Below are 12,161 nucleotides of genomic sequence, written 5' to 3'. Positions count from 1 at the left end.
TAATATTATATTTCACAGTCACAATTTTATAAATCTATTTAAATGACAGTAAACTAGGTACCTTCCTGGGCATATATATCTGCTAGTATGTTTACTGGTATAATTTTTTGATTCATAAGTAAAAGTTCATATTATGCTTCTAAAACATAAAAGGCATTTGTTCCTTTGCACTCTAACACACATGACATGATCTGGAATTTTAAATTCTCTAACCAAATGTGTATAAAATAATTGTATACCTTTATCAATATATCCTGTAAAATATAACATCTCATAAACTAAGAGTATATAACTATTGGTTTATTTATTATACATGTAATATGGAACATGTTTCTCTTCTAATTTAGCAAATGGAAAAAGGCAACCAATTAATTAGACTGTATATTAAAACCAAATATACATTGCATATTCTGATAAATTTTCATGTTTGCCAGCTTAATTTTTCCAATTAGAATTTATCTAATAAAACCATTGGTTTTTAAGACACTAGCTATATTTCAACATATCACAGGAATTTTCAATGAATATCTCTTTTGAATGGTTTCCTACAGTCACATCTTGGTCCAGAAAAGCAATGCTTCTTTCAGCAAGGATTATTGTAGATACCTCATGCATCTATGTGTTCTCATAAAACACAGGAATACATGTGGCTCATCCATGGATATAAAATTCATTCCTAGGAGTTACAGTTTCCATAGTTCCACACAGACTTCTCATTATCTCAGTCTTTAGAGAAGTATAGCACTTCTTTTTAGAGAAGTTTAGCACCAAAACAGATGACCACAATATAAGGATGTTTTCACATACTGTCAAGATCTACTGTGCAAATGTAATGGAACATTCTCAACTGCTGGAAAATTTCTTCATAGAGAAACAAAGAGACCATCTCTGCATGACATGGTAAAGTTGACCTAATTAGTGGAAATTAAGCTGGACAATAACATTCATGTGTCCATTTATTAAGCTTTGTGCCTAACAAGGATAATGCCGAGATTTAACTTCATGGAAAAAACAATGACAGAGCTTTCCCACAGACAGAAGCCAAACTTTTCAGTCTTTCAGTCATTCAACTAGCATATCCCTAAGACCACTTCTTTCCTTAGTAAAAGCATGTCTCTATATCTCCACAATCTCATCTCAGGAAATTGACACCTTTCACACATTTTTTTTCAAACAATGGTGGATAAGACAAGAAAACATTACACCTAAAGGACAAGAGACCAACTGAAGACATACTCTATCTTGGGCAGAAATTTAACTTTTTTGAATCTCCTTCGTTGTTCTATCAGGAAAATAATTCTTCCATTTATGTCTGTAGACAGTCTGTGAGTCTCACATCACAATTTTTAGCAAGGGAGAGTAAGGTCATTATAGATTAGTTAAATAGAATATTTGGAACAAATTCAAATGAAGTAACCTCTTTGTAAACTTATTTCTTAGAAAATCCCTAGAGGAAAAAGACTTGGCTCTTGCTAAGAAAAAGTAGCTAAATACCAAATAATATGAAAAGCCTGTAATATAAAAAGAAAATTCTAAACTAAATTGAATAATAAATCATGAGTTTCATGTTACAAAATGTTTAGGTAAGGCAAGTAATATTTCAGCCAGAATGAAAGGAAAATCAGTCCCAGGTTCTCTTCTCTAAAAATATTCCTGGTAAGGAGGGCCTTACCTTTCCTGTTAGAAAGTCTGTGCCCAAGAAGCCCTGAGGCTCAGAGGCAGAGATCCTAAGAATTGAAGTTGACATTCTGATTCTTGGAAAAATAGGTAATCATAGTGATGCAGTTTTAGGTTAGAGTACACACTTATTATCAAGAACTGTATTTATGTCAGATATAAGCATAATGATCTGTAGTCCATTGATATGGTTTGGCTGTGTCCCCACCCAAATTTCAACAAGAATTGTAACTTCCTCATTTTTCTCTTGCCACCACCGTGTAAGAAGTGCAGTTCACCTCCCACCATTACTCTGAGGCCTCCCCAGCCATGTGGAACTGAAAGTCCAATTAAACCTCTTTTTCTACCCAGTCTTAGGTATGTCTTTATCAGCAGTGTGAAAACGGACTAATACATCCATTAACTCATTTTTTAAATTTTATTCAGTATCAATTCAATAACTTTCTACAATAAAGAAATTTTGATTTTTCCGACAAGGGAGCAGTGTTTAAGGGCTTCCATTTTTTTTTTTTTTTTTTTTTTTTGAGACGGAGTCTCGCTCTGTCGCCCAGGCTGGAGTGCAGTGGCACAATCTTGGCTCACTGCAAGCTCCACCTCCCGGGTTCACACCATTCTCCTGCCTCAGCCTCTCCGAGTAGCTGGGACTACAGGCGCCCACCATCATGCCCGGCTAATTTTTTGTGTTTTTTTTAGTAGAGACGGGGTTTTACCGTTGTCTCGATCTCCTGACCTCATGATCCGCCCGCCTCGACCTCCCAAAATGCTGGGATTATGAGCGTGAGCCACCGCGCCCAGCCTTAAGGGCTTCCATTGTTATTTTTGTGACTTGGCTTACCATTGGCTCCAATGAACAGCTTCTTCTCGTTATACATTTAGTTAAATATTGGATCATTATGTCATAAGAGCCTTAGATAAAGAGTCCCATAAATACCTATCTGAATGAGCTAAGGTCTCTATCATGTAACAGGCTCCATTAAAAGTTGGTCATTTTCAATGTACCTAATAAATGGATTAAATTCATCTACCCTAAATGTAATATGTATGACTGCTAAAATTTGAAGAATATGTCTTAAAGCACTGTGCTGTTTTACTGGTAAGTGCTAAAAGATGCACAAACATATCTTTAATTCTGAAGAACTATCAGATACAATCAAAGGTACTGTGGTTTAAATTATGACTCCAAGATGAAAAACTAATATAAAAATGGGACCTAATTCTCTATATTCCTTCTGGCTGAATTCAAATAACTACTAATATCAACAGCCAGTGTGCAAGCGGATCCTTCCTCAGCCAAGCTTTCATATGAGCTGGTAGCCCCAAAATCACCTTGATTACAGCTTTGTGAGTGACTTTGAAGCATGGGAACCTGCTAAACCATCTTTAGTTTCCTGACCTACAGAAATTGAGAATGAGTACATATTGTTTGAATCACTAAGTTTTGAAATAATTTGCTATGAATAAATAAATAACTCATAAATATATCTACAACATGCTTCAAATATTAGGAAACATGCCAATAAATACTTAGTCAACCTATGGATCCAGGAAAAAGGTATAATGGAAATAGACCAATATTTAGAATTCGGCGATAACAAAAACATATCAAAATGTGTGAAGTGTGATCAAAACAGTACTTAAAGAAACATGTATAGTGATAAAGGCTTACATTTAAAATAAATGTTTAAAAGCAGTCATCTGCTTAAGAAGCTATAATAAGAAGAATAAATAAAAGCCAAGGTAGGTAAACAAAAGGACATAAATTTCAGATCAAAAACCGATAAAATGGAAAACATAAAATAGAGAAAATTAAAATGGCCCCAAACTGATACTTTTGTAATGAAACTGATAAACTGTTAGAAAGAATGTTCAAGAGAAAACAAAGATAAATTCAAATTACCAATATCAGAAAATATACAAAAAAATCATCCCACAGAGCCTTTAGACTTTAAAAGGTTAGAAAAGTATGGTTGTGAAATACATTATTTCAATTAAGTTGACAGCTTAGATGCATTAGGCAACATGTAGGGAAAGGACAACCTTCCTGAAATGACAAAAAGAAAAACTAAAACACTCCTATACCTTTCGAATTAATGAGCTACACTTTCTTATAGGTAACATGATAGTGTTTCAGAAAACCCTAAAGAATCTACAGACATAACTATGGTTAGAATAAGAAACTTAGCAAGTTTACAGGACTCAATTGTCAAATAAAAAATTCAATTTTTGTATATGTACCAGCAACAATGACAATTGGAATTTTTAACAATTGAAAATCTGTGATGAAATCCAAAAATACAAACAGAAATAGATGTGGAAGGTACCTACACTAACCAAAAACTACAAAACTCTTCAAAAATAAACATTTAAAATTCCTAAAAGACATAGTGTATTCAGGAATTAGAAAACTCAATATTGTGAAGATACTGTTAGTACAAGATGATTTATGGATCCAACTTAAAATGAATAAAACTCCAATATGCTCTTTTTGAGATGTGGACAATCATTCTGCATGCTGCTCTGTAAAGCGGCTTTGCCAATTCCCCATGAAGGATTATCTTCTATTTCTGTAAAACCTCAAATCTGGGGTGCTATGTGACGACTATTGATGAATAGAATGTGATGCAAGTGACATTTTGCCAGTTCTTTTATCTGGCCGGACTCATCTACTTTCTACCTCTGGGATCTCTGAGCACCATGGAAAAAGCTTTACTATTCTCTGGAATGATCTTGTGGTCCTTCATCTAAAATGATAGGAAGAGGGATCCAGTGCATCACTTACTGTCATCCCTCCCAATAGGCTATAAATGTGAATTAAGTCATCCTACATCTCACATAAAACTCAGTTATCAGCTGAATAAAACAGTGACTTCAGTCCTTGTCACACAAAAGATAAGAAATACCCAGCTAACAACGGCCTGAATTCCTGACTCACAAAATTTTGGATAAAATAAAATGATGGTTGTTTGAAATCACAAAAACTGTGGAGCCCTGCACCATACATGAAGACAGCACCAGAATAAAAAGAGGCAACTCAAGGTGTGGTGCTTCCACAACAACAATTTAAAGTGTATGGAACTGGCTTTAGTACTCCAAAATAGGGGCCTTCAGGATATTGTAAGTAAAGGCTGAAAAGACAGACATAACTGTTCTGGAGGCTGTGAAAAAAAGTGAGTCACTATCTAGTGCTGAAAAAATTTAGTAATTCTGTCACTTATAGAAAGGTAGAGAATAAAAAATGTGTTTAAGCGAATAGGTGGATTTGGCTAAAATTTCCAAATAGAATATTGTAAGTTATAGCTGTTTGTTATAGCATTGTATCTTACACTGTGTCATATACTTTTTAATAAAATATAGTAAAGATTAACGGTTACATTGTCAGAATTCACAAGAAACATAAAAGAGCCAGAACTTTCTGATTTCAAAGATAAAAATTGTTTCCCTTTCCAGTCTCTTCAAAGAGCTGAGTACTCTAAAAGTAAGAAAGGCCATTCAAATAAAAGTCATTTCAAAGTTGTGGAGTTTAAGACACTATGAAAAATTTATGGTGTGTCTCATAAGTACTTTAAGCTAGATGAACATAATTATAATATTCTTAAGAATATTATCTGACTGCACATAGAGTTTCAGCTCAAGTCTGAGAAGGGCTGGTTTCAAAGATATTTGTGAATATGGTGCTTCTATATTGCACAAAGTCTTTAAATAAATTACACTGAAAAACCACCATAGCCTTCGCTTTTGAATAGAAGCATATATTTTAATGACCTATTCCTCCCTTTTCGCATTCTCTGCTGGGCATATGGGAGAAATACCGTGTCTCAATAGATGTGTAATAGAGAAAAACCATAATTTAAAACATGCACAATAGGACCTGAACCCAAGCAGCCTCATCCACTCTCAGCCTGGATATAGAGGTTGAGATCTTGAAATTCAAACGATGCCATAATGGGATGATTTCTCAGTTGAGCTGGGAGCATCTAAATCCTGTCTTCCACTGTGGGATCCTTGAATTACCCTTAGAAGTCTGAAAATTTCACTGGGAAGAGCTTGTCTACATACATCCTTATCTACATGAGGAGGGACACTCTTATTCTAACTATAGTTAGCTTTTTACACAACAGGTTTTTTATAGCATTTCTCATCTCTGAATTTCTCAACGTGTATAAAAAAGGATTCAGCATGGGTGTGATAACTGCATAAAACACAGTAATAAATTTATCAATAGGGAAGTTTGAGACAGGTCTAACATACATGAAAATACAGGGAACAAAAAAGAGGACAACCACAGTGATGTGTGAGCTGCAGGTAGACAGTGCTTTACGCCTCCCTTCCTGTCTATAAGTTTTAAGGGAGTTTAGGGTGACTCCATAGGAGATTAGTAGAAGGGTGAAGATGACCATACACATTGCTCCACCACTGAAAACTACAGCGAGGCCCATAAAGTAGGTGTCAGTGCATGCCAGTTCCAATAATGGGTACATGTTACAGAAAAAGTGGTCAATGACATTGGGGCCACAGAAAGGGAGACTGTACACAACAACAATTTGAAACACAGAATGAAGAAAACCTCCAGTCATGGCCACCACCAACAGAAGGATGCAAACCTGTCGATTCATGATGGTTAAATAGTGCAGTGGCTTACAGATGGCCATGTAGCAATCATAGGCCATCCCTACCAGAAAGAAGATCTCAGTTCCACCAAACAAGTGGTCTATAAATAGCTGGCCCATGCAAGCTGGGAAGGAAATAGTCTTTTTGTCACAGAGTAAGTCTACAATCAATATGGGAGAAATGGTGGTGGATAATACAGCATCTATTAATGACAGGCAGGCAAGGAAGAAGTACATTGGAGAGCCCAAGGAAGGGCTGACAATAATAGTCACCGCAACGAGTAGGTTCCCCACCACTGTCACCATGTATGTGAGTAAAAACATGACAAATAATGCGTTTTGCACATCAGGATCCTGTGAAAATCCCAGGAGGACAAATTCTGAAATACTGTTATTCTGTCTCATTTAATCTTCTATCAGGCTTCTATCAGACGTGAGAGCTCAGGAGAACAGGACCTGTAATGAAATTGTGAACAGGAATATGATTACATCCATTGCACATCTTCATTGTTGTATCCTGAATAGTGATTTACACACAATAAATATTTAGTAAGTCTCTACTGAGTTTCTCACCCAAAAATCCCATCTTCCCTTGACAATTCAATTTCTCCTCAAAGATTTTAGTTTCATCCACAGGTAAAGGCTTCTAAGTTTCAGTGAATACTCCCTACAAAAGAAGTGTTAAAGTCCCAACAACCATCCATACATTTTATAACTTCTTATTTAAAACATTTTTCTTGGCACAGAAGTCAGCTATGATGAATATGCAACAGGTTCTTGGCCTAAGGAAACTTACCTTCTGGTGGTGGCAATAAACTCTAAATAAAAAATTTGACATAGATTTAGTCCTTTGTGTTTGTATTTGTGGTATCTTTATGATGTGATCTGTGTAGCACCAAGAATAACTTCTTCTGAAATATCTCACTCAGTACACTGGCCTTCTACTGTTAGGCTTCATTCCCTCATGCCTTGAAGGATGTTCAGTCTCCATTCGTCTTTCATTAGACAGGACTCTGAACTGTATAAATTGCTGTGATATTATTAATTACATTGTTCCCTATAGCAATTACTTGGTCTGACTCTGTCTATCTTATAAGGAGCTGGGATTCTCTCCATTTTATCCTTGCCTATATCCCAATTTTTACAACACTTACATACAATATTCTAATTTTCAGCAATTAATTTGAACTCAAGTGAACTAACTCATGACTATCACCAAAAACCAAATATGCCATGAGTTTTTTTTTCTGAATTCTTGGGCTGGGCAAGGTAGTGAGAGAGGAGAAAATAGACACTGTAGAAAGAGGTACAGAACAGTGGGACATGGTTTTATTCATAACACTATTTGGATACTGAGAGTACTCAAAAATAGAATCTTAGTTAGCAGATTCCAAAATCAAGCATATTCTAGGACAAATTGCAAGTTCAGAGTAAGAGGGCATGGATTTGTGTCATTTTCTGAATACATTTACAAGTCTGTCTCAGTTTGCTCACTGGAAAACGATGAGTTTAAATTTGAGAAATTCAGAATCCTTTCTAGTAAACTACCTACAGAAATATTAGTGTACCTCCCCTTTATGGTATTCTGCTGACAATTTTTTAATTTTTTAAAAAATTATAATTAAATAAAAATTTCAAAGCTCATGACTCTTACATGAAAAGTGGTAGTCGGTGGGACATGGGGTTTCATGACTACAGTGAGTAAGTAGTGACTGTAAGTTTCTCACCAAGTATGTACCTATCTAGGTAAGATCCAAGACATCCTTAGAGAGAAAGTGTAGCATGTGGAGAATAATGTGGACACTGGTGCCACACTGTTTCAGCTACAACTTCAGCTTCACTATTTTTATGAGATTTTTGGCCATTTACAATTCTTGGCCATTTACTAAAGCTCTCCGTCTCTTACTTTCATCAATTTAAAAATGGGGATCCCTGTCCTTACCTCGTAGAGTTGTTGTTTTATTAAAAGGAAGTAAAGTGCCTAGAATAATGGCTGGCACCTGGGAAGGGCTCAATAAATGATAGCTATTATTAGTGATCCTGAATGCTTCACCATGAACATAGGATCAGAACAAATCATGCAGATCTTTGTCAACTTGAAAAGATTTATAGACATAGTCCAGAAAAAAAGGATAAGATATATATAATTCAGGAAAAGCTTTGAGGGGCACACAATAAAATTATATGCCTTAGAAAATGATGATTTAATTATATGAGTAGTAATTTTACCTGTGATGGAATTTATCTTGATGAGAAGCAACCAGATGGATAGTGAGAAAGTTGGAAGCATCATCAGAGAGAGCTCAGAAAATGAAAAGAAGGCTAAACTCAGAAAATAGAGAAACTGTATTTAATAAATGAGTATTCACACACTGTAAGAAGACTAATGAGATAACTAAGTGAAGCCAGTATTCTTTTAAAATCTGCTTCAGAGAGATCTCTTTTAGTAAGGAAATACTGAAAGTGTTACCTCCTGTGAGTTCCTGGGGTGACTCAGGAAGTTTTTTGGGATAGACAAACACAGACAGGATCCTAGTTAAAAAAAGAAAAAATTCAAAAAAAATTTATTCCGCAAAGTCTCTAGATCTGACAGTTATGGACAAACTTAAATTATAGAGAACAATGGGACGAGTAGAGATACAAACCCAAACTTTCTTATTACTCACTGCTGAGGAAAACTGCAGAATTACTAAGTCTCAAATGTAGACAGCATGATTCCATTTACAGAAATCCTGCAGTGGAAGAGGACATGTGCAGGGAGAATTTGAGTTGTCTCTAGAAGCCAGCTGTGAAGAACGTTCCACATAACTCACTCATATTACCACTTCCAGCTGATTCTAGATTTCTGGCATTGTTGAAGCTATAGACGGATAGAAACAGACCTGCTGAAAACACAAGTGAATATTGTAGTCCATAGCTAATTCTGGTATTTTCTCACACCTTACTTACTGCAAAGTTTAGTGACGTTTCCCCATTTCATCATCAGAACTAGATTTCAACCGGATAATTCTTTTGGCAATTTAAATGTTTACTTGTAATAGAGAGGGTATGTAAACTATCCTCTAGAATTTAAGTAATTAAAAATGGAATACTTTAGAAACTGAAAGATAGCATTACTAGGCTTTCAATGTAAAATGCTAAGTTAATATTTTTTCTAGAAAAAAAGATTTAACATAGTTTCCTAAGAACATGACATTTTCAAAAGATAGAATGCCATAAAAACAAAAAAACTCTAGAGTATTTATTTTGCAGTCACAGTTTTATGAATCTATTTAAATGACAGTGGACTAGGTACGCTCCTGAGCATATATATTTATGAGTATGTTTGCTAGGATTATTTTTAGATTCATAAGAAAAATCCACATTATGCTTCTAGAACATAACAGGCATTGGTTCCTTCACACTCTAACACACTTGAAATGATCTGCAATTTTAAACTCTCTAATGAAATATAGCTGAAAGCGATTGTACAAATTTATTAATAAGTCATATAAAATATAACATCCCATAAATGAAGATTATAAATCAATTGGTTTATTGTACATGTAATATGGAACATGTTTTTCTTCTTATTTGGCAAAGAGAAAAGGAAAATATAGGTTATATATTAAAACAAACTATAAATTGTATATTCCAAAAAATTTCCATGTTTGCTAGCTTAACTTTCCCAATTATAATTCCTTCAACAAAATCATATGATATTTAAGACATTAGCCACATTTCAACATATCACATGAATTTTCAATGAATATCTCTTGTCAGTGGTTTCAGATACTCACATTGTGGTCCAGAAAAGCAATGCTTCTTTCACTAAATGTTAATGTAGCTACCTCAGGCATGTATATGTGATCCTAAAACACATAGATATGGATGGCTGATCCATGGATAGAAATAGTACCTAGAAGCTACAGTTTCCACACAGGCTTCTCATTATCTTAGTCATTAGTTACACACAGTTACACACAGGCTTCTCATTATCTTAGTCATTAGAGACGCTTGGCACCATCCAAAGCAGATGACCAAAATATGAAGATGCTGAAACAATGTAGAAAAGTAGTTAAATATTCTCACCTGCTGGAAAAATTCTTCATAGAAAAACAAAGACACTGTCTTTTCATAACTATGCAAAAATTGACCTAATTAGTGGAAATTAACCTGGACAAGCCCCTAATTTGTGATACAAGTAAAACAAAAATTTACCAACACTTAAATTTGTTATGTGAAACTTATCTCAATTATGGCAAAGCAACCATAAGTACTTTACTGTGATTGAGGATTTATGATAACATTCATCTGCTTAGGTATTACACTTTGTACCTAACAAGGACAATGCTGAAATTTAACTTCATGGAAATAACCAATGAGAGCTTTCTTACAGGCAGAACACAAACTCTTCAGTCTTTCAGTCATTCAAATATTATTCAAATAGCATACCCCTAAGTCCACATCTTTTCTAATCAAAATGTCCCTATATCTCCCCCACCTCATCCTAGTAAATTTAGAACTTCCACAAATTTTTATAAGAAATGGAGGATATGACAAGAAAACATCACACCTAGAGGACTTGATACCAACTGAATACTCTACCTTGGGCAGAAATTTAACTCTTCAGATATCTCTTGGGTTATTCCATCAGGAAAATAATTATGTGTAGACACAATCTATGACTTTTACATCATCACTGTTTTAAATAAAAGAGACAGTAAGGTTATTATAGATTAGTTAATTCAAATATTTGGAATAAATTCACATGAAGTAATCTCTCTGAAAACTTTTATTAAAAAGTTTTAATAAAACTTTTTTTTTAGAAAATCCCTAGAGGAAAGACTTGTGTCTCATCAAGGAAGAGTAGCTAAATGCCAAGTAATGTGAAAAGCCTTTCATGTGCAAAGAAAAATTCTAAAGTAAATTGAATAATAAATTATCAGTGTCACATTATGAAATACTGAGGTAAGGCAAGTAATACTTCAGCCAGAATAAAGGGAGAAGCAGTCCCAAGTTCTCTTCCATAAGCATTTTCACAGCAAGGAGGGCCTTAACCTTCCTGTTAGAAAACCCAACCCAAGGAGCCCTGAGCCTCAGAGGCACAGAGACTAAGAGCAAAAGTTGACATTCTGATTCTTTGAAAGGTAGGTAATCATAGTTCTGCAGTTTTAGGTTAAAGTACAGGCTTTTGTTCAAGGCCTGAATCAATGTCAGATATAATTATAATAATCTGTAGTCCATTAATTCAATCCTTTAATTTTATTCTAGTATCAATTCAGTAACTGTTTCTACAATAAATAATTTTTTTTTTTTTTTGACAATAAGGGAGCAGTGCTTAAGAGTTTCCACTGCAATTTTCATTGCTTGGCTTACCATTGGCTTCATTGAACACCTTCATCTCAGCATACATTTAGTTAAATATCGAATCTTCTGGGTCATAAGAGCCTTAGAGAAAGAGTCCCATAAATACTTATCTGAACCAGCTAAGGTCTTTATCATGTAACGTGCTCCACTAAAAGTTTGTCATTTTCAACTTAATGTAATAAATGGATTAAATTCATTCACACCAAATGTAATATGTGTCACTTCAAAAATTAGAAGAGCAAGTCCATAATCACAGTGCTCTCTTATTGGTAAGTGGTAAAAGATGCACAAGCATATCTTTAATTCTGAATAACTATCAGATATGATCAAAGATACTATGGATTAAATTATGACTCCAAGATGGAGAAATAATATAAAAATAAGCCATAATTCTCTATGCCCCTTCTAGCTGAATTCAAATAACTACTAGTGCTTTCCACTTTTCTAAATGACACAAAAATGTTTGTTAGATCAGATGATGCCTACAACAGCCCAGAATCTGAATTAATTAGCTCCAATAATAAAAAA

At 34.6% G+C, this 12,161-nt stretch overlaps 1 protein-coding gene across 1 annotated transcript; it reads right to left on the bottom strand.

Moving 5' to 3' along the window:
• Positions 1-5,671: 5,671 nt before the first annotated feature.
• On the bottom strand, positions 5,672-6,742 carry LOC116468130 (olfactory receptor 4A8-like). Its single transcript, XM_032151739.2, has one exon. It carries the CDS (start codon positions 6,687-6,689, stop codon positions 5,742-5,744), a length of 948 nt encoding a protein of 315 aa, XP_032007630.1. The 5' UTR covers positions 6,690-6,742; the 3' UTR covers positions 5,672-5,741.
• Positions 6,743-12,161: the final 5,419 nt, after the last annotated feature.

Source organism: Hylobates moloch, unplaced genomic scaffold, assembly GCF_009828535.3.
Source record: "Hylobates moloch isolate HMO894 unplaced genomic scaffold, HMol_V3 SCAFFOLD_5, whole genome shotgun sequence".
NCBI lineage: Eukaryota > Metazoa > Chordata > Mammalia > Primates > Hylobatidae > Hylobates > Hylobates moloch.
This window is presented reverse-complemented; position numbering and strand designations above follow the sequence as displayed.

Coding starts and splice junctions, on each gene's coding strand:
- LOC116468130 (XM_032151739.2), bottom strand. CDS start 6,689: ATGAGACAGAATAACAGTATTTCAGAATTTGTCCTCCTGGGATTTTCA.